At 37.8% G+C, this 24,684-nt stretch overlaps 1 protein-coding gene across 1 annotated transcript in view; it reads right to left on the bottom strand.

The window, feature by feature from the left end:
- Positions 1 to 926: 926 nt before the first annotated feature.
- The window catches only part of LOC306861465 (uncharacterized protein), a gene marked incomplete at its 3' end in the record, with an annotated part of 50,780 nt that continues 27,022 nt past the window's right edge, over positions 927 to 24,684 (bottom strand). Inside the window, exons 9-10 of the mRNA XM_079403716.1 lie at positions 24,079 to 24,644; positions 927 to 1,421 (exon numbers count right to left, since the gene is read on the bottom strand). Coding sequence (XP_079259842.1) covers positions 927 to 1,421; positions 24,079 to 24,644 — 1,061 coding nt within the window. The remainder of the gene's footprint in view (positions 1,422 to 24,078; positions 24,645 to 24,684) is intronic.

Raw genomic sequence — 24,684 nt, 5'->3', positions numbered from 1 at the left:
AGCCTATTTTTATTTGTTTTTAAGTATTCTACTAATTTCTCCTACAAATTCATTGAGCCGAAGCATAAACTTTAGCTTGTTTTGTCAGAGAAACTCCTCTCCCACTCCGCTACCGCTCGCTTCGTCCGCCATTACGCTCTGCCGAAAAGAATTATGGGATAGGTAGGACGGGAAAGGATCCACCACACCCATCCTTCCAATTCGGGGAAAAGGAGGACGTATTTGTGGGCCGCATTTGAAGGATCCTACGAATTTGGACAGCCTTCGTCGCGGCGCTGTGACGTAACATCCTTCAAATGAGTACTCCGAAGGATGCAGACCCTGAATTTGGACACAGCCAATGTCTCTCCAGCGTGTCCTAGGTCTTCCCCGGGGTCTCCTCCCAGTGGGACGCGCCCGGAACACCTTCCCGGGAAGGCGTCCAGGAGGCATCCGGAACAGATGCCCGAGCCACCTCAGCTGACCCCTCTCAATGGTTTTCAGATGTTCTTTATTTTATAAAGTTAGAAAAGATATGATTTTCCCTCAAGAAGTGTTCAAATAAGTTCTTTCAGTATATTAAAGAGAGTAGTTCTTTATTCAGCCCTGATTCAAATATTTGGGACGGAAGGGTACGGTTTGGTTTTTGAAGGATGCATTATACACATCTCATAAACAGCTTTAATATCTGATTTAATATTTGTTCAAATTTTATTATTATTATTTACTATTCTGACTGTGGTTTGTCTGTTCATGGGTTTTTATTTATATATTTTTTTGTATTATACACATTGTGTTTATCATTGCTTTTTGTTTCTGTGTACACTTTATTCTGTGTTTAAAATCAATAAAAAAATAAAATAAATACAAAGTAAGCAAGTTAATAGACACATTTTTGCTGAAATTCATTGTGCTATTGTTAACAGGCATGGTTTATTTGCTCTGCCTTAGGGACCTTTCCACACGACCTTTCCACACGTCCTGGGACAGGTGAGGGAGTGAGTGTCTTCCTGGGACAGGTGAGGGGGTGAGAGTCTTCCTGGGACAGGTGAGGGGGTGAGAGTCTTCCTGGGACAGGTGAGGGGGAGAGAGTCGTCCTGGGACAGGTGAGGGGGTGAGTGTCGTCCTGGGACAGGTGAGGGGGTGAGAGTCTTCCTGGGACAGGTGAGGGGGTGAGAGTCTTCCTGGGACAGGTGAGGGGGAGAGAGTCGTCCTGGGACAGGTGAGGGGGGTGAGTGTCGTCCTGGGACAGGTGAGGGGGTGAGAGTCGTCCTGGGACAGGTGAGGGGGTGAGTGTCCTGGGACAGGTGAGGGGGTGAGTGTCCTGGGACAGGTGAGGGGGTGAGTGTCCTGGGACAGGTGAGGGAGTGAGAGTCGTCCTGGGACAGGTGAGGGGGTGAGTGTCCTGGGACAGGTGAGGGAGTGAGTGGAAGCTGGTGGAGCTACTCAGAGAGGACATCAAACTCCAGAGAGAGAGACAGAGGAGAGCAGGGAGAGACCGTTTTCTCTTCTTGAGAGAATGGTCAACAAATACAATATTGTGGAAAAAATGGGTATGTTACAATTTTTCAATATTTTTTTTTTAAATATCACATTATCAACAAAACAACCTAATTTCTGTAGTTTATTTTTGTGATACAAGTTAAAAATGAAATAAGTTGTACTTTGTTCATTTTTGCAGTGTAATTTATTTGTAATTTGTATTTGTATACTTTGTACATTTTGTATTTTTGTTTTGCATATTCACGTGTAAATAAAAGAGAAGTAATTGTATATTGTAAACATTTTTAATGCAGCGTATAATTTTTTTCAGAAAAATTCTTCCATATGTAGCACCTGCGTACTCCAACGCAACACTTACGGTACTGGACCAGTTCTAGGTTCTCAAGGAGTGGGAGAAACAAATAAAGTCAGACTGGAGACCAGATATTGAGTACAAAAAGCCGGCACTTTACTAAGAGGCAAACTATATTATACACAAGCTGTTTAAGAAAAACAAGTCATACAAGAAAACTCTTACAAATGTTACAACAGTAAAATCTTCTTTCCTATTAGTTTTTTTGTTTTGTTTTTAATAAGTATAAATAGTTATAAATAAATTAGTTTAGTGCAGTGGATCCACTTGTATTTGATGATCTATTAAGGCTGCTATTTTTTTATTTACATTTTTCCCTACAGGTAAGACAAGAAGTTCATCAAAGTCAAAATAAAATAAGCAATCGCATGTTATGTCATGACATAAAACACAAAGTAAAACAATATACAATCTAAATGTCTGTAGCACTTAAATTCAATTCTATTCAGTTGTGATGTAGTTGAGTTCAATTCAATTAAAAAAAAAAAAAAAAATAGAAAAAGAAAAAATGTTCGCGGGAAAAAATACAAATTGAAGAGAAAGGTTGATGTCCTGTTCAGTCCGTGATCCAGCGAGTGTGACTGGTCTCTTTGCAGATGAAATAAGTCAAATGAAGATCAAAGCTGTAGTCTGGGTCGCCATCTAATCTCTCAATATCATGAATCCTCTCCTTATTCGTAAAAAAAAAAACTGACCTACATAATAAGAGGAATCTTATTCTATCGATATAAATTTACAAACACTGCAACCCGCAGCGTCAATGTTACATTGTTCAATAAACTCAACTGTCACTTTGTGCTCAAAAAATAACATTCAACAATCACACAGTCCACAATAAAACCACATATGCTAAACATCAACCAATGTCATAAATATGATCTTATTTTAGAATATTAACAGTTATAAATTTGACCATTATTCTTAGTTAAGCGTAAATTGTTGTAATATGCTTATGACCCGCGAATGTAATCCTCAGTTAGCTTAAATAAACCAGCCTTGATGCTGTATGCAGCTATAAAAGCGACCTCTGGAGGAAGCCTTCTGTTTGAGAAACGGCCTGGATCTCCTGGAACAGGGTTGGACACCACTGCTGTACACTCATGGACTTTTAATGAGATCCACTTTAACCAAATAAAGCTTGATTTAACTGAGATGGAATAAGGATTCAGTTTCAGTTAAAATAATAAATTAAACAGTTAAATCTCAACACACATTTAATTTTGATCTAAAAACATTTTTATGAGTTTGAAATATCCAGAAGTTCTTTCCAGTCTTGTAATTTTAAGACCAAGATACTGGAGTGTATTCTTTATTGAGAATATAACAAATGTTCTGTAGTTTATCAATTTAAAAAAAAAAATATATATATACATATATACACACACACACACAGTCATGTGAAAAAGTTAGGACATCCTATTTAATTCCAACTTTGCAAACCTAAACCGTGCTGCCATGTTGTTTTTAGAGAGAAGATTCTTTCTTCTGGCAAGCCTTCCAATCATGCCATACTTGTCCCATATTTTTATAATTGTACTGTCATGAACTTTATCATTTCACATGTTAGCTGAGGCCCGTAGAGTCTGCAGTCAAGTTCTTGAGTTGTCTGCCATTTCTCTGAGCGTTACACAGTCTGATCTTGGAGTGAATTTGCTGGGACGTCCACTCCTGGGAGCATTGGGGTCTGTTTTTAATGCCCTCCACTTGAATAATCTTCCTCACTGTAGAATGATGGACTTCAAATTGTTTGGAAATGGCCATATTACTCTTCCCAGATTGATGGCAGCAACAATTGATTCAGACTCCAGTCCAGCAAACTGCCATGTTAACAGTAAGGGTGTCCTAACTCTGGCACACATGGCTTTTCCATTTTTAAATAATGACAAGGTGCAATTTATCATGTGTTGTTGTTCATCTGAGGTTTTATTTTCCATATTTTAAGACCAGTGAAGGACCAGATTTTTTTTTATTTATTTTTTTATGTCCTGATACGGAAAATCATGGAATTCAAGAGGGTGTCCCAACTTTTTCACATGACTGTGTATATATATATATGTATATATGTATAATAGAAATACAATTCGATATAATTATTGTCAATAGCTTTGGACTTTTGATAGCTCTGCAGTTCATCCCTTCAATTCATCCTAGGTATTATATTTGTTTTCTAATGTAAAATTATATTTTAGCGACAAGACTTTTATTTTGGTGTTGCGATGTGACGTCATAAGGCTGCGCGCGCTCCCGCGTCTGTGATTCTGCTGAAGAAAGGTGTGTGCTTTTAATCATTTAAAGTGTTTAAAACTCGTTGGGGAATTGCATATAAAATGGTGAAATGTGTTGTTAGCAAATATAACACTGTAATGCTTTATTTAGTGACATTGCAGTCCCTATATAGTGGATCATTTTACCTTAAACGAATTTTTCTGAAAACAGTGGTGATAGAAACTGAATCAATTGATTCACAAAATGATTCAATGATTCGAATCAGCGCGCGGTGTCGACTCCTGCTGATTAAAACAGTGTAAATACAACGAGAACACTTTTACAAACCAACTGCACGTGTTCATGAAAGTGAATCTACTGAATAATACACAAATCAGTAAATACTAAATAGAAATCTTAATACAAATGTGAACCTTGTGTATAATTTGTGTCCTTTTTATTAATTTGAGGGCTAGTTTTGTTTCATCTGGTAATTTAAGTCCATTAACAATGTGTCCAAACACACAGAAAAACTCCTGAAGAACTCCTGCTGAAGCAGCTGAGATCCACGAGACACTGTTATAAAGATGGAGTTTATTAAAGAGGAGAGTGAAGAAACATTCAGAGTCAAACATGAAGATGCTGAGGAACAAACAAAGATATCATTTATTAAAGAGGAGAGTGAAGACGTGAAGATTGAAGAGACATTCAGAGTCAAACATGAAGATACTGAGGAACAAACAGGTTGGTTTCATTCTCAAAGCTGAACTCATTCATGAGATCCTTATTTAAATGTCCAGGCGTACGCACAAAACCTGCCCTGAAAGAGGCGTACGCCACTTCCTACGCGAAAGGTGGGATTTATAAAAACAAACTTGCTCACCTGCATGCAAACTCTGACCCATGCATATAATAATAATAATTCATTACATTTATATAGCGCTTTTCTAAGCACTCAAAGCGCTCTACATTGTGAGGGGTGGTGTCTCTATATGTTGTTTTTTTCTGAAGAGAGAAAAGTAATGAATCTAAACGATTTTAAGCTCCGTTTACATTAAATATTCCACTCTCGTTAATGGAGATGAGCACTGAAATAAAGTCATTATGCAGACGTTATACCAAAATTATATGAATTTAGTAGGGCTGCCCTCAGCTACAGATTTTTCTGGTCTACTAGCAGTCGTCCGATTGAAGCATTAGTCGACTAATCGCACGTTTATTAATAAGCCATTTAAATCATAATAATGGCCCTTTTTAATTGCACACACAACCTAATACAGTGGTTTTCAAACCTGTCCTGGAGGACGCCCTGCCCTGCACACACCTGATTCCACTCATCAGCTCATTAGCACTAAATTGGGTGTCTGATTAGACAAAATGTGCAGGGCAGGGGGTCCTCCAGGACCGGTTTGGGAACCAATGGCCTAATAAGCGCTCAAGCACTCGCATAAAGCTTGCCACAGCACACCGGCAGAAGTAATGATTATGAATGAGTCAGGGGAAAAAAGTAAGGAGGCTGCATTAACAATATAATTTATGTAAATATTAGTGCAGTCAAAATTAGCGCGTTAACACAGGCGATTACTTCTTTCAGTTTAACGTGTTAAAAATATTTAACGCCGGGGCGAGGCTACGGTTGACCACCTCACTCACAACTGCTGCTTCTGTCTCTTTTTTCGTGACAAGAAACATCGTTTATTTAAATGCAGAACGTCTTTATGACCACATCAAACGAGACTTTTCAGACGCGCACTCCAACTTCTCTTCAGCGCCAGGAGCGAGCCAAAAGAGCGCGGAAACGGTAGCAAGCCTGATACTGGCCTTCAGTCATAAAAAAAGATGCCATTATACAAATATTAAAAATATACTGTCTTTGTTGTTTCTGCATTAATTAGAAAATTGAATGTGAAATTATAAAAAACTTAAATTTTAGTTACATTAACTTTAATGGTGATTAATTTCAGAAAAAAATTAGCTTAGTTATTTTTTTAATCGATTGACAGCACTAATATTTTTATTTTACATAATTTATTAATAAACTAGTGCTATCTTTGTTTTTCGCTTTAAGAGATGTCGGTGACACTGACTCATCTCCGCAGTAGTGATGCGCTACGTGTTTCAGTTTCGTACGGATTACATAATCTGAAAATATTTGTTTTCCATTTGAATTGGTTCATTTGAAAGTAGACAAGATATATTTTATCCAGTTTCCAATTATTTTTAATATATCCAAAGATATATGTTCATGTCTGTAAGGCAATATACACTGGGTTTTGGAGTTTCGCACTCAAGTTCACAGAGACTGAGACGGCAGAAAACGGTTTGCTTTCATTATTTTGCTGTTATTGTGAGTGCACGCAAATAAACGTAGAGTCTTTACAGATTTGACAAATTTATTACACTTATCTGTATTAAGCAAAAATGAGGGAGTATTTTAAGAGCAAGTGACGCACCGCCGCCTCCATCTGTCCTGCAGTGAGCGCGCTACTCTTCAGTGTCTACACTTGAACAGCACATATTTCTAGATTAACATCAGATAGAGCGGCCATGTAAAGTTGCTACTACTTACATATTTCAGGTGATAAGCCATCGGTCAATGAATCACTACATTTACATGGACATCAGTAATCTAATTATTTGCCTTATTCTAAATAAGACAATATTATGTTTACGGTGTTTACATGAGTTCGTTTTAGAATATTCTTTTCATGTTCCTGTTTTACATGTTATAGTATGTACAGGTACATCTCAAAAAATTTGAATATCGTGAAAAAGGTCAATATTTTTTGTCACTCATTTCAGAAAGTGAAACCCATATATTATATAGATTCATTACACAGAGTGAAATATTTCAAGCCTTTATTTCTTGAAATTTTGATGATTATGGCTTATAGATAATGAAAATCCCAAATTCAGTGTCTCAGAAAATTAGAATATTACATAAGATCAATAAAAAAAGGATATTTTAAACAGAAATGTCAGGCTTCTGAAAAGTATGTTCATTTCTACGCACTCAATACTTGGTAGGGGCTCCTTTTGCTTTAATTACTGCCTCAATTCGGCGTGGCATGGAGGTGATCAGTTTGTGGCACTGCTGAGGTGGTATGGAAGCCCAGGTGGCTTTGATAGCGGCCTTCAGGTCATCTGCATTGTTGGGTCTTGGTGTTTCTCATCTTCCTCTTGACAGAATCTATGGGGTTCAGGTCAGGTGAGTTTGCTGGCCAATCAAGCACAGTAACACCATGGCCATTGAACCAGCTTTTCGTACCTTTGGCAGTGTGGACGGGTGCCAAGTCCTGCTGGAAAATGAAATCAGTATCTCCATAAAGCTTGTCAGCAGAAGGAAGCATGAAGTGCTCTAAAATTTCCTGGTAGATGGCTGCGTTGACTGTGGACTTCAGAAAACACAGTGGACATGGCATCCCAAATCATCACTGACTGTGGAAACTTCACACTGGACTTCAAGCAACATGGATTCTGTGCCTCTCCACTCTTTCTCCAGACTCTGGGACCTTGATTTCCAAATGAAATGCACAATTTACTTTCATCTGAAAAGAGGACTTTGGACCACTGAGCAACAGTCCAGTTCTTTTTCTCCACAGCCCAGGTAAGACGCTTCTGACGTTGTCTCTGGTTCAGAAGTGGCTTGGTAGCCCTTTTCCTGAAGACGTCTGAGCGCGGTGACTCTTGATGCACTGACTCCAGCTTCAGTCCATTCCTTGTGAAGCCCTCCCAAGTGTTTGAATCAGCTTTGCTTGACAGTATTCTCAAGCTTGCAGTCATCCCTGTTGCTTGTACACCTTTTCCTGCACAAATTCTTCCTTCCAGTCAACTTTGCATTTAATATGCTTTGATACAACACTCTGTAAACAGCCACAACTTTCAGTAATGACCCTCTGTGACTTACCCTCTTTGTGGAGGTCGTCAATGTTCGTCTTCTGGATCATTGCCAATCAGCAGTCTTCTCCATTATTGTGGTTTCAAAGAACAAGAGATACTCTGAATTTATACTGTAGGGATGGCCATTGAGTGAAACTCAAATGTAAATATTCTAATATTTTGAGATACTGATTTTTGACTTTAGTGAGCTGTAATCTCTAATCATCAAAATTAAAACAAAAAATTAAATTAATCTAAAATATATGAAAGTTTCACTTTTTGAAATAAGTTACAAGAAAAAATGTACTTTTTCACGATATTCAAATTTTTTTTTTAGATGTACCTGTAGATCGATTAATGGCACACGTCATTCCTTCCTCATGCAACGCCATCCGATGTTTCCTCCAGAATTTCACGTATAAACATAGTTCATCTTTCGTTATGATGCCATATACAGTTTTGGGTGCTTCATTTTTAATTTTACAAAAGCTTCATGTGCAGTTAATTATTTGTAATGTTGTAAGTGCAAACTGATGAAGGCGTTGTTGAAGCCATGCTCTTTTATTTGCCGTCAAACAGTTGACCACTGCCGTGTGTGTCCTGTCGCAAAATGCAGCGAAAAGACCTATGCGACGGTAATTGTGTGATTTAAGGTGTGTATACATGTCTATTCTGCACTTCAATAATGTGACTCCAATAGGAATAGTCCACATGTCTTAATTCGATTTGTTTACTTTGAGTATGACTTTAGCTGGATTAAGGTAATCAAAATATCTGTTAACATGGTAGATTGTTAATAATCATAGAGTCTTAATTGTTTTAAAATCGGAGTATTGATCCAGTGGGCCGTACTAAAAGACATTGGGGGCTGCCCGTTGCCCATCCCTGATCTAATAAATCTAAATCTGCAGCCATTTTAGGGGCTTTAGTTGAAATGTAATTTTCTTTTAATTTCAAAAGTGTTTGTTTTTCAGTAGATGGGAGCAATCTTCTGTTAAACCATGGGACATTTTTCATGTTATCTCCATGAATGAAACTAAAAAAATGTAGATCTTATTATTAATTGAATTTTACATAAAAATTGGCAGTTTTGTAGAAACATAACTTTTAAAAAACCCACATAAATCCCCCAAACATCCTGAGTGTACATTTATATTTACACAAACACTGTAGAGGATTTTAATTGACTATATAGCCAAAGAGACAAATGACAGAGGCAGCACCTGAGAAGATTTCCGTGCAGCTCTGCTTCCGAAGATGCAGATCTTTGGCAGAAATGAGCTGTTTTTAGTGAAAGTGAAGGTCCCTGATTAATGAAATTAATAAAATCGGTATTTAAATATTTATATATAGGTTCGCTATATATACATCCCGCTTCAGTGTAAATAGCCTCTATCACTATTTACACTTAGTGCAAATAGCCACTGCCTTATTTTTATTAGTAACAAAATAGCAAAGACAAAATCATTTCATAGAAATAACAACTGCAATAGACTTTGCACATGTGCATGAGAACATATGCTCCTATCTAATCCACTGAGCCATTATCTGGAACCTCAATCAAACAGATTTAAAAATATGAGTAGAAAGAACTAGAAGAAATATCTGCTGCAATACCACACTTTAAAGAGGAAAAATGCAATATGGATGCAGACAAACTCATGAAGACAGTCATTTAAAAATGCTGTGCTGCCATCTGTTATAACTAGAGTAACAAAGACAAAACAGCTAAACATTTGATATTCAGATTCTCAAATATATGTAAATAAATGTTAAAGTGTTGTTGAATATGTTAATGTGCATGTTTGCTCAGTAAATTTAGGAGCTATGTGCGGCTATGCAGATATTATTTACAACACGTGAATTCATTCATTTATCCTGAAAGAGATAAAACTGACATGCAACTAAATGCCTGTTGAAGAGGGAGTATATTTTATAGTTACATATACAATGCAAATTTGGTGAAAGCAACAATTCATTATTGATCATTATTGCTTCTTGGCCTCCGATTAATGTTCAGTTTTGCAAGAATTAATCTTAAATCAAGGTTTATGTAATAATTCTGTAGCACAAAACTTTATACCTTGGTTGATTGTGATTTCACTTTTTTTTAACTTGGTGTGTAATGTTGCTGTTTGAGCATAAACAAAATCTAAAAGTTCTATGCAAACGGAGATTTCATCTTTTAAAATTATGGCAGTTTAATGCCAACAATTATGGCTGGTAGGGACTGCAATGAGCTACTTTCCTGGTTGGTGATGTCATAAACCCTGAAATTTACATAAAACCTGCCCCCAGGAACATGCAACAAAGGGGGCGAGGCCATGTTGCCATTCCATCAAAACTAGGGGTGCACGAAAAAAAATGTATTCATCTATGAATCATGATTCTGTCTTCTAATGATTCTAATGAATTCACATGTTTCAAAATCAGTGTTCTAAAGCAGCGGTTCTTAATCCTGTTCCTCACATTCCCTGCTCTGCATCTCACTCTACATAGCTACGAGAAGAGTTAAACCATTTGGAATTTTTGTATGATCGTATTTGTCGTCCTTTACTATCAAAAGGTTTGCTACGGATGCGAAAATGTTGAAAATCTGATCTGAATTTTATGACGGATGAACGTTTCAGATGCAGTGTGTAAACATGATTGACACAATGTGAGGTTGTATTTATTTTTCAACGTGCAAAAATTTACTTTAACAAACAATTACTTTACAAAAATGCTACAACGCAATCATGTATTCTGCTGTATTACAGCTTTAATCAGGATAAAACCGTACAGTGGGTCTAGATAAACCGTATTTAGACCCCCTTAAATTTTTCACTCTTTGTTATATTGCAGCCATTTGCTAAAATCATTTGTTCATTTTTTTTCCTCAATGTACACACAGCACCCCATATTCACAGAAAAACACAGAATTGTTGCCATTTTTGAAGAGTTATTCAAAAAGAAAAACTGAAATATCACATGGTCCTAAGTATTCAGACCCTTTGCTGTAACACTCATATATTTAACTCAGGTGCTGTCCATTTCTTCGGATCATCCTTGAGATGGTTCTACACCTTCATTTGAGTCCAGCTGTGTTTGATTATACTGACTGGACTTGATTAGGAAAGCCACACACCTGTCTATATAAGACCTTACAGCTCACAGTGCATGTCAGAGCAAATGAGAATCATGAGGTCAAAGGAACTGCCTGAAGAGCTCAAAGACAGAATTGTGGCAAGGCACAGATCTGGCCAAGCTGCAGGGACAGGACGACTGGTTGCAATCAAAGGAAAGATGAATGCGGCCAAGTACAAGGATATCCTGGACGAAAACCTTCTCCAGAGTGCTCAGGACCTCAGACTGGGCCGAAGGTTTACCTTCCAACAAAACAATGACCCTAAGCACACAGCTAAAATAACGAAGGAGTGGCTTCACAACAACTCCGTGACTGTTCTTGAATGGCCCAGCCAGAGCCCTGACTTAAACCCAATTGAGCATCTCTGGAGAGACCTAAAAATGGCTGTCCACCAACGTTTACCATCCAACCTGACAGAACTGGAGAGGATCTGCAAGGAGGAATGGCAGAGGATCCCCAAATCCAGGTGTGAAAAACTTGTTGCATCTTTCCCAAAAAGACTCATGGCTGTATTCGATCAAAAGGGTGCTTCTACTAAATACTGAGCAAAGGGTCTGAATACTTAGGACCATGTGATATTTCAGTTTTTCTTTTTTAATAAATCTTCAAAAATGTCAACAATTCTGTGTTTTTCTGTCAATATGGGGTGCTGTGTGTACATTAATGAGGAAAAAAAAATTAAATTAAATGATTTTAGCAAATGGCTGCAATATAACAAAGAGTGAAAAATGTAAGGGGGTCTGAATACTTTCCGTACCCACTGTATATTAAAAGCTAACATAAGCAGTTGCATTTTCAAATAACAAGTATAACTAAACCCTGAACGCAGTCTCTAGCCTATTGCCAGTCAAGTGCTGCAGGGACCCGTCTAGAGTGATAATGGCTCTTATCTGGTCATAAAGTCTTACATGAACATGTACATGAGGAAAAAAAAATTAAATTAAATGATTTTAGCAAATGGCTGCAATATAACAAAGAGTGAAAAATGTAAGGGGGTCTGAATACTTTCCGTACCCACTGTATATTAAAAGCTAACATAAGCAGTTGCATTTTCAAATAACAAGTATAACTAAACCCTGAACGCAGTCTCTAGCCTATTGCCAGTCAAGTGCTGCAGGGACCCGTCTAGAGTGATAATGGCTCTTATCTGGTCATAAAGTCTTACATGAACATGTACGAAATTCGGTAGACAATGTAATGTCCCATTACCTACAAAAACGTCTCTTTGAGCAAAATCTAAAATGCAACAGGAAGTCATTTATTTAGAATTTTCCCTGAACATTTTGTGTAGTTTTTGCCATTTCGGGCATTGTATTTGAACAAACTGTTCCTAGAGATTTAATCAGATAAACACCAAGGGTGACCATACGTCCTCTTTTCCCCGGACGTCCTCTTTTTGGACCTAAAAAATGCATCTGGCTGGGATTTCTAAATGTCCGGAATTCGGCTTTTGCTTTCTACAGTCGCCATTCATTGTCTGAGTTTTTGCATTGCTTTGACCTTTCTCTTTATGTCCCGCCTTCTTGCATGGTTGGTCATGTATACAAACATTGGTCAAACTGCATCTCAAACATCTTAAAAATTTATTTGTTTTTTTTTCCATCTTAGACCTGATGGTGCTGAAAGAGGAGAGTCAAGAACTAAACGAAATGGAAGAGAAAAATCAACACGATTTTATAACTGGAGAAAAATCTTTTGGTTGCTCACAGACTGAAATAATTTCCTCAAGTAAAATGGATCAAAAGACAGGAAGGAGTAGTTGTTGCACCTGCCAACAGTGTGGAAAGTGTTTTAGTAGAACAGGTATTAAAAGACACATGAGAGTTCACACAGGAGAGAAGCCTTATGCCTGCCAACACTGTGGAAAGTGTTTCAGTCAAAAAGTAACTCTTAAAAGCCACATTAGAATTCACACTGGAGAGAGGCCTTATGTGTGCCCTCAGTGTGGAAAGAGTTTCACTCATCCTAGAAACCTTGGAGGCCACATGAGTGTTCACACTGGAGAAAAGCCTTATGCCTGCCAACACTGTGGAAAGTGTTTCAGTCAAAAAGCAACTCTTAAAAGACATGTTAGAATTCACACTGGAGAGAGACCTTATGTGTGCCCTCAGTGTGGAAAGAGTTTCACTCATCCTGGAAACCTTGGAGGCCACATGAGTGTTCACACTGGAGAGAAGCCTTATGCCTGCCAACAATGTGGAAGAGGTTTCAGCCGGAAAAGAAATCTTATTTGCCATATGACAATTCACACTGGAGAGAGTCTTTTCATCTGCCAACTGTGTGGGATAAGTTTCGCTCAAAAAGGAAGTTTTAACAGACACATGAGAATTCACAATGGAGAGCAGCCTTACGCATGTGATCAGTGTGGCAAGAGTTTTGATCAACATGAAAACCTTGAGGTCCATATGAGAACTCATAGAGAGAAACCCTACACATGCCCTCAGTGTGGAAAGAGTTTCAGTTCTAAACAAAATTTTGAAGCCCACATAAGAATTCACACAGGAGAGAAGCCTTTCACCTGCCAGCAATGTGGAAAATGTTTCAGCCGGAAAGGAAGCCTTAACAGGCACATGAGAGTTCACACTGGAGAGAAGCCGTTTGTATGTGGTCACTGCGAAAAGTGTTTCAGAAAAAAAGCAGCCCTTAATCACCACATGCGTTCTCACATATGATGTATTTATGTCATCAGTGTGGATCTGTGGAAAGTTTCACAGACAGGAAGCATCTTAGTAAAGGCTTCTCTCTGGTGTTATTACTCGATTCCTGTTCCTCACTGTAGAAAGACTTGCAGAAACAATAAAACCTTTAGGTTCAAGGAAGCACCCCTGATGTAGTTCAAAATACCCGAGAAGTGGATTTATGCTGCCTTCACGTGCTATCCAAAATGTCCTATTTCCCACTTGTGAAATCGTGATTTATGAGCTTGTCGTATTCAAGTGCTTTAATGTCGGAAAGATCAAATGTAGCATCCCATTGGTTGACAATCATATAAACATTCACCGTGCTATACATGCAGTTTGCTGACAATTCTGGAATTTGTCAAATGCTTTTAAAAGCATAATTTCACTGCTTATAAAACATACAATATGCTTCGAATGATCGTTCATATCTAGCCTATAAATACACTACTTTAGCCACAAGACAAAGGGATGTAGTTGTGAGAGCAGCATTGACGGAAGCAATGGTTGTCCCCTCCACCATGTTTAAAGTTTATGACCTGCCCAACTCGGAAACTCCGTTCACGATAATTCCGATAGCACGTGAAGGCAGCATTATACCTCGTTTGGTTGATCGGATCACAAATATGCCGTCTCTGTCTCTTTTGTCCACTTTCAACCACTCTCTCCACATTTTTTTCAATGGGCAGGTAAATGCATGTTTTTTTGCAAATGCAAACAATTTATTTAAACTTTTTGATCAAACGGATAAAATATATTCACGCAATTTACACACTGATGGCTGCAAAACCACACCAATGTTGTGGATGCATGTTAGAAGTGAGGATTGGTGGAGAACATTGTCAGCTGAAGTTGAAGATGAAAAAACCTACCAAGCACAAAGATTGTATCCCATCTGGAAAGATGCTTCCCATTATGTTTACGCATTATATCAGTGGGCGGAGTGTAGGCAGTCTTTTGTGGCTGTTTGAATGCATTTGACCACACGAGTGTTTACACTACAAAAGCAATCTGGTCAAATGTGTTTTCCACTATCTCTGGAAGTGGTTGAAAGTAGACAAGCTCAAACATTTGCACCTGTATTTAAAGTTATTTACGATCAGATCTTAATTCCGGGTGTAAACTTGGTTAATATGTAAATATGTGCTGCGTGCAAAGTAAATGAGGTGATAAAATGCCATTTGTGAAAGCATCTGATCAGAGCATTGTGGATATTGTAATATTGTTAACTGTTACCCAGATTTTTTTAATGAGGTAATTTTACTAAACATCTCTAGGAGGCGCTTGTGTGCCATATTCCCAGGTATAAAGTCAGGTAGATTCATAGAAGAAATTAGTTGGCACATGACTTTCCGGTTCTCATCTGGGTCATGGCACCAATGTAACCCTTCTGGTTCTTCTCCCCTCACTCAGTCTGAGCAGGATTTGAACCAGTGTTTCCAGCATGGGATGTAGGTGCTCTGATAAGGACGGTAAGACCCTGGCTTCTAGCATCAGCTCCTGAAATCTGGGGAGTGAGGTTTTCCCACACAGCTCTTCCCAGGTGGCCTCCGTTACACTCACCCCCTTAAACCTAATAATAATTGGCAATAAATGGCATTTTTGGTTGATTACCTATTGTAGCTTGTATTATAAAAGACAGATCACTAAACTGTATAATTTCTTACAATGAGAAATCCCTCAGTTAGGAATACCACTATACTGCCGTGCAAAGGCAAAAGACCGTAATTTCGATTTTGGTCGAAAATGAGTTGTTGATCTTTTTGGGACATTCAAGACATCCTTTATCATGTGCATAAGTATGTAGAGTCAATTTCGTTGTTTTTCCCGAGAAAATAATTAGTGGACTCAACCCTAACTTCAAAAAGCCCCGAGGAAACCAAGGCAGAACACCGTATAACACCAGTAGCTTTTTTTTTTTATATACTTTACTCCTAAAAAATGGTCAATTCTAAATAATGAACCTTATCTTATGTTTGCGTCTTTGCTGGATTGTCACCAAGGTAAAGTCACATTCTTCAGTAAAAAGTGTTTATTTGTTAATGTGTGCGCTTCTTTAGAATTAATATATGTACTTTTCTTACCTCACACTGACACTCTTAAGAGCTTTTGGTTGGCCTGTCACAAATGCCTGAAGTCCATGAAGAGGTGAAACTCCTGCCACCTGTTGTTTGAAACGGGCACCGGAGCATTTGTCACAGTCCCAGCTGGTGTTGTTTGGGGAAGCAGGTGGAATATGAAAAATGGCAAAGCGGGCTGTTTCATGAGATAAGTTTAAAAACCACAAAAAAGGCAATGAAAAGAGAAGTTTTCATAAATGTTATGTTGTACTTTATAACACGTAATTTGCATGCTGGTTTGGTAACACTCTTTAGTTGATAACAGATTAAACCCTTTTGAAACTTAGTAATAAATTTGAAATCATTAGCATTCATTGTCGTCTTATGAAATGAATTTCAATCAAACAGCATTGTGTTGTGAGCGCATACTTAAAACAAAGGATTTGCAGTTTACTGGTTTGATACAGTTTTGAAAAACAATTTTCATTCTACTAACATGTGCTTTCAATTCCCATTCTTTCCTAAAAGTCACTTTTTCATAGCTGTTAGTGCAAAGAGGACACATAGACTATGAATAGTGTAGATTCTGGTTTTATCTGAAGCATTCGTATAGTTAGTATTTTTTATCTTTTTTTTTTGTATAGGGTAAATATTTATAGTATACTTATAGTTAAATCTGTCAGTAGGTTAGTTGTGTGTAGGTTTATAGTGTTTTTTTACTTTGTTGTATGTCTGCATTTATGTAGCACCGTGGTCCTGCGAGGCACGACATTTCGTTCCACTGTATGTCCCCACATGTAATGACAATAAAGCTCAACTTGAACTTGACTTGTTTGGTTTGTTTGTTTTTTGATCAGAATGGTGTGAAACTTGGTGACTCTTGCAGTGATTGCTATATTAACAAACAAACAATAAAAATAGTCACACGTGTTGTTCTTGATCAAAATTTATCACCGTAGGAAACATGAGAAATACAGATTTCTTTTGGGGGGGGTACAACCTACAAATCAAGTTTAATTAACACTTTCCAAAGTGTTGAAACATGAAATGCAACACAAGAATTTTAGTTTTTGCTCATTTTTTGACTTCATAGTCACCTGTTTTGTGTATTTTTAGAGTATGATTTGTGTGTTATCGTTGCTTTGAGTCATTCGTGATTAATCCAATGCTACACAGTCCACTGAAAGTCAAAAACATTTAACTTAAGCTGATCTGTTTCTCCTTCAATCTATTTCTGTAATAATACACAAGTGTTATTGCAGTTAAATAAAAGAATTAATTGAACAAAAGTTGAGTCAAGTGCTCTACTGTCATTGCTCTCAGCTTTTGTGTAGGTCATTATGTCAAGTTGTTGCTGTTAATCTGTTTCATTCTGCTAAAAAAAAAAGTGCTCAACTAAAGGAAACACCAACAACCATAATGGTGGCTTCAAATGAAATGTTCAAAACGTCACCTTTCTAAAACTCTTTATTCTCAAGTACTTTTGTAGATGTATGAAAGCAAGTCAAACTGCCCTTATATGGTTTTCCAGTTCCTGTTCTTGTTTAGTCCCATGAGTCCCACCTGTGTTTCATTACTGCTCATCTGTTTCAGTTCTTCCTCGTTTACTCTCCTTCTATTTAAGCCCTGTGTCTTTCCATGTCCCGTATCCGGTATTGTTCGTCTACCCCAAGTGCTATGTTTGTGTTACTGCCTGTTCCTTGTGATGCTTTATTTGGATGAATAAAGCCTGTTTATTATTGACCTCCTTCATCTCTGCACTCCCTCGTTCCTCCACAGTAGCAGCTGAAACAAACAGGTGTTCATAACTAATGTTGCATCACTCTGCAGAACGGTAGTTCTCCATTAGCAGGGTTGGAGACGCCTGAACTAGGTAATACATAAGACAAGCATGTAGTGGCTACACCATGGCATTACAGATGATTTTCTTTATTTTTTACACCAGGTGGCAATAATCTGTCTCCATTTAATGGATTTTAAGTGTTTTTGCTCAATGTTTTGCTTAAATACTGCAGTGATTGAAGAATAGTGTGTGTGTGTGTGTGTGTATACAGTGGTGAAAAAATTATTTGATCCGCTGCTGATTTTGTACACTTGCCAACTGACAAAGAAATGATCAGTCTTATAATTTTAATGGTAGGTTTATTTGAATAGTGAGAGACAGAATAACAACAAAAATATCCAGAAAAATGCATTTCAAAAAAGTTATAAATTGATTTACATTTTAATGAGTGAAATAAGTATTTGACCCCTTCGCAAAAAACATGACTTAGTACTTGGTAGCAAAACCTTGCACTGCATGAAAAGACAAATTTCCGGGATAAATCGGACAATGGAAATTTCAGTGAAACTTAAGGTTTACGACCCCTGTACGAAAATTTCCCAGACAAGTGTGCTGAGTCACGTACATATCATATCCCGTATCCGAAAATCTCAGTACATCTCAAGTGTATGGATATTTCTGATTGCACCCACTAGACGTGTTCAGAGATTTCCAGTATTAACAGCCCTTATGAAAATTACCCATGGTTTTGTTGCTGCGCCCCCTGATTTTCTGAGAAATTTACCTCAGACAAAGGTCAGTATGCATTAGGGGTGTGAAGCGGAGCCATTATTTGTATCTGTGACAATCTCAAAATGATTTGTATCTGTATTCGGATGGATCCGGAAGTGGGCGTGGCTTAAACCAGAAGTTCGTCAACATGAAAATACCATTTTAAATGCAAATCTGTTCCGATTCGAAGTTTTCATTGAACAAATATGCCTTGTATAATAACTAAAGAAAGTATTCTGTTTTTATTATAATTATGACTTTGTAAATATCTTCTATTTAAAACTACAGAAAATGTTGATCAAAAAAGAAAAATAACATTCTTCTTGTATTTTTATTCTTCCCACAAAGTTATGATTTCTGTTATCACTCCTTGCTAAAACTTATTTTGATTTGATATAATTTCTGTATTTTAATAAATGCTGCATTAAACGAATTTCAGGGCTCTGTATAGGTCATTACACACAAGAAAAACATCTGCAACGTTTTCATTGGAAATATATTTTTACAGGGTTATATATAAAAATAACCTAAAACTAACCATTGTTCTCTATAAGTTTGAAGTAATTTAATAATAACCACCATGCAACGTTCTGGGAACGTTATTTTATGGTTACAAAAAACCCCTAAAAAGAACATTTTCCTAACGTTATTATTTGGTTCCCAAAAAATGAATAAATGTTAAACACATAAAATAAAATAGACCTATAAGAAAACATTTTTATCCATCCCACAGTCTTGTAAGTCCATGAACTGATCATCTTTTTTCCATAATATTTGTATACTATTATTATTGGTTATATTTTTATATTCATTGTTATGTCTATGATTTTTTACCCTTCATTTCGATCTCTTTACGTAACGTTCTGAATAGTTTTGTAAATGATAGCCTATTGTAAATGCTCAACATGCCAAAAAAGCTTTGAAGTCAAATCATAAAGTCAAAACTTTATTGGCATAACTGTCAGGCATTTACAGTTTTTGCACTGCTAGCATAATTATGCAATACTAGCATAATTATACAGAATTAATTAGGTAAATCGATACACGACTTGAGAGGTGAAATAAGCATATATAACAATAAATGTAAAAACATAGCCCTAACCAGTTTAATAACAATATTAATATATATTTAATACTACTGATAATATACAATTAAATAAAAACACATGATCAGTTAACGGATTTAGAAGTGTAACAGTTAGTGGCTGTAGATAAGCGCACAAAGCCGTCTTTAATGTAAACTTAAACTCAGCAGACAGGCGAATCACTAGGAGAACATACAACCACAAACACATTAACTCAAGAAAATACAGGACAAAGGAACTCAGGAGAACATAGGGCTTAAATAATAGGAAACCAATGAGATAATTAACCAGACACAGGTGGAACAGAATGAACTAATCAGGGAACACAGGAACGTGACCAAATAAGGAAAAAACGTAAACTAACCAGGAACATACATGTGACAACAAGACTGGGATGGATAAATCTCTGATAATCCCAGGTTGCTATGGTCTCACCGGTTTGTTTACTTACGAGAAATCGATGTTGTTCCCTCAACATAGGATCTCGAGGCCACGACTTCATATTGCGTGTGCTGCATTTCCCAAAACACTTTAAGCGTAAGTAGATTGTAGAACCTGTAGTCCAGGACAATCAAGGGACTCATGAAAAACTATCACAAAACATCCAGGTAATGACACAGTATTAAGGATTAAGTGTATGTGAACTTTTGAACGGTTTTATAAACTATACATTTTCATTTTTATAAATTGTTTAATTTTTGTAAATATGTAAAATTGCTTATTCAGGACAGTAATAAATAAAAATAGCATGTAATGTTTATGATCACTCTTATTTTGTTAAAATGATTGCATATTCTGCTAGGGGCAGGGCTCCAGACAAAAAAATCGAGTAAGGAGCCATTGGCTCCTATAAAAGAAAAACTTAGGCGCCAAATTATTTTTTTAGGTGCCACAGAATAAAAGTAGTTTATTTTATTATTATCATTTTATTTTTCCCCCCTATTTTAACATTTCAATCATTTTGTCATGTGTTTATGTCTTATCTTTTCTAGGCTTTATCAGCATTTTAATCCATCTTGTAGATGATCAGGTCGACCGGGGGACTAGGGTTCACTTAAAGTGTGAATTAAATGTCTTTTACAACTTGAAATATACAGTCACAAAGAATTGTTCGTTACACAGAATCTATACCAATATCATGGACCATAAGCATCACTTGGCAACTGAGTGCAGTGCATCCTATAAATGTTGTCACGTCTTTCACACATTCAGTCTGTTTTTCTTCATTAGTAAAATGCAATTTTATAGGAGGAGTTGAATCATGTACAACAGAATAAGTAAAAATATTAATATGCAACAGCGCATGAATATAGCAAAACGCTCCTTTATAGTTTATTTTATAGTTATAGTTATAGTTATTTTTCTAGCTGACTGATGAGTTTATGGACACTGAGTGGTTATTCTGAGGTAAATGTATTACAATGCAATGTTTACAAGCTTTATACATTTCCTCAGTTTGAAATAATGAGCTTTTACATAAAACATTTCAGTAAGTTGTACTATAGGCTTTCTTATTGCCTACCTTTTGATCATGTTCATTTCATACTATAGTAGTAAATCGAAATATATAATGGGTTCACTTGCTGCTTTAACTGAGGTGCTAAAGAGATCGCGCCTGAGCATTAAGTGCGATACTCTCCGCTCGCGGAATCCGGACGCATACACGGACCGTGTGGACGCGGGGTACTGGTGTTTATATTACCCAAAGTGTGCGCTTGTGGTCCGCATTAAAGAGCACACAAACCGCATCATTTGAATTTCGTAGCATTTTAAAGCTGATACTTTGTTTATTAAAAAGTAAGACAGCACAAAGCTTTTTGCGATTACTGGATGGCAAGTGCGCTTCAAATAACAGGAAGTCCATGCATTAACAGAACACAGCATATAGACTAAGAACTCGATAAGTATCCACAGAGCTGACAGCTTTACCTGTTGAAGTTTGTTCAAGTTGTGCACGAAATAGACACGGCTTTTCTGCACTTGCACTTTGGGGCTGTTTACACCTGGTCACTTCATGCATTTTTTCCTGATCGGATAGCTATCTGATCCTGAAAAGACCAGGTGTAAATGCCGTCCGAAACTCATTCGAGATGGATATAAATCCAATCACTCGAACCACTTCAGGAGGTGGTCTGGGCGAAACCGGACAAGTGTAAATGCATCTGGTTGTTGAAACCACATATGGTAATTTTACTCCTCCCATAATATTAAAATAATAGACGTGTGAGCGTTTTATAGGCTATATGGCATGTCATAGTCAGATATGACAGCGCAATGCAACAAGCATCACCGCGGATGAGTAGCGGAGTATTTCTTCAGCAAGCGACGCGCAAACTGAATGAACCTGAAAGTAAGCCGCAGACGCTCAACACACAATCTTCTTCATTAAAAGTAGCGAGACTAGCCTATCTTTCCAGTGCTGATGCCGCGCGCTCTCGTTGCGGTCTCTGATATTGAAATTAGCTGATAATTAATAAAATTATCCATTGCTTTCATTGACGTGAACTCCGTTATATTTGCATATGAAGCGGGAATTGAAGAATGGATTTATATCCGTTTTGCGAAGACACATTTATGTGGCCAAGTGTAAATGGGGAAACGTTTTAACAAATCATATAGATATCCGATCAGAGAAAATGCATGAAGTGACCAGGTGTAAACAGGCCCTTTCAGGTCTCTCTCACTGCGTTCAGCAGACTGTGTGCGGCAGAGACCAGGACTGTTTGAAACTCTTTTCAGTAAAACTTTGATGCGCATCGTCTTATGTAAGTTTAATACGTGAACATAACAAAAGATGTGAGCGCAAAACCATCGGGGAAAAAAGTCCTTTCATGCAAATTATATATAGTCGCCAGTGGCGACCTCAGCAAAAACTTCACTCGCAAATTAATATTTTTGGTCGCAAATGCGACCATTTTAGTCGCAGTTTGGAGCCCTGGCTAGGGGTATGTAAATTTATGAACATAACAGTATCTTCTGTAGCTTCTGAAGGGCAGAATTAAATGTAAAAATATGGCATGGTCCTGATGGTGACGTGACATGTGGCCAAGTATGGTAACCCATACTTGGAATTTATGCTCTACATTTAACCCATCCAAAGTGCACACACACAGCAGTGAACACACACACCGTGAACACACACCCGGAGCAGTGGGCAGCCATTTACGCTCGGGGAGCAGTTGGGGGTTCGGTGCCTTGCTCAAGGGCACCTCAGTCATGGTATTGAGGGTGGAGAGAGCGCCCCACCTACAATCCCTGCCGGACCTGAGACTCGACCCACGACCTTTGGGTTACAAGCCCAAATTGAAGATACATATGAAGCAGTTACCGATGTGATGCGATACGATTCACCCGTTGCAGTGTGATTTGATTTCAATTCAATTCGATTCAACACAGTGTGATTCGTTGCAATACGATGCAATGGGAAAAAAGATTTATTTTATTTCGTTGGCTCAGACAGACGGCAAATCATAAATTAACTTGTGTCTTCTGACTTCTAACGCCTCGAGGCCTGTTTCATAAAACAAGTTTACCAAATAGGCCAGGCTTATTTCAGTTAGTCTAACTCACTGTCAAATTATTTGGTTCCATAAAGCAAATTTAACAAAGATCAACCTCAGTCACTGTGGCTACTTATGCTGGAAAGCTAACCTGGTTCAGGGCAGACTAACTGTCAGGCTAAGCTGAGCTCCTCTAACACTGACCAATAGGAACACAATGATATTAACACTCACTCTCTCGCATACTATCATACCCATGCATCCTTTCTCTCTGGTTTTATGACAGCTGTACCTTTTAGTTAGAACAGATAGCTTTAGAACTTTACAATCTAACATTGCTCTTTAAAGCATTAACAATCACTAAAAACTAAAAGTTAAAATCACAAAATTAAAACTACATTTTAACTGCTAAGAAACACACATGAACTCAACTGAGCTTAGTAATTAGGACTGTATTATCTAACATTTTATTTACCCATTACAATAGTTTCTTTACAGTTACTGCACATATTTTGGCTGCACATATCATTATTGGGGAAGTTGTGGCCTAATGGTTAGAGAGTCGGACTCGTAATCCTAAGGTTCCGGGTTCGAGTCTTGGGCCGGTAGGGATTGTAGGTGGGGGGAGTGAATGTCCAGCACTCTCTCCACCCTCAATACCACGACTGAGGTGCCCTGGAGCAAGGCACCGAACCCCCAACTGCCCCCCAGGCGCCGCAGCATAAATGGCTGCCCACTGCTCCAGGTGTGTGTTCACGGTGTGTGTGTGCACGTTGGATGGGTTAAATGCAGCGCACGGGTCGCCGTACTTGGCAGTATGTCACTTTATTTCCTCAGGTCTCCATAGTGTTGTTGTGATTCATCATATTCACGCAGCAGTAATGAGAGAACGCGCTTTAGACACCGTTTAGAGAGGAGAAATCAATCTACATATAAAATATTTGTCACTTTCTAAACAATAGCGCATCCACTAGTAATTATATACAAATAAATCGTTTTTTACCAATGCAAATATGTTAGAAACGATGCATCGCAATACAAATGACAACTTGTATGCGATGCACACTTTTTAAACTGATGCATCGCAACGTTAATTTTTTTTCCAGATGCACCGAGCGAATCAGGGAATCTTCCCATACCTAGTGCGCCCCCTGACCTGCTTGAAAACCCCTGCGGTAGGCCGACTAATTTGTTGCACACAGCTACGCAAACACACTGAGCCACCATAAACCCCAAATCCAGCGTACAGAGATTCAGTGAATCTGGAGGTGAATGTGTGTAAGTGTGTGAATGTGTGAGTGTTAGAAATGCTGTAGAATGACAAACTGCCAGCCAACCAGTCCAAATACACACCTATCTTAGAGGAACGTAAGGGGACATGTATGTCAGTTGAATTATTATTGTGACGGGCAACTAATCTGTCATCAGAGCAGATAAGACTCCAAGATTTTTCATTTCGTCCAAACCAACAGTTACGACTCTGTCCTTTCCTGCGGATTCCTATATATGTCACTGATATGACAGAATGTCCCTTCCATTCAGCCTCCCAGTAACAGCGTCCAGACAGACTCTCTCTACATAGAACCTGACTACATACATCAAATCTTTCTGGATGGTCAGGATATGATTGTTCCTCATTCACACGTGTCACCTTTCTGTTCCCCTCAGACAGATAGAGAAGAGTATCTGCTGTGTTTGGATCCAGTGTAAGAAAACAGGCATCTGAACACAAGAAGAGAGAACATCTAGAACAACACAACAC

Source organism: Barbus barbus, assembly GCF_936440315.1.
Source record: "Barbus barbus genome assembly, chromosome: 42".
Classification (NCBI taxonomy): Eukaryota; Metazoa; Chordata; class Actinopteri; order Cypriniformes; family Cyprinidae; genus Barbus; species Barbus barbus.
The sequence above is the reverse complement of the archived record's forward strand: the minus strand, read 5'-3'. Positions and strand labels throughout refer to the sequence as shown.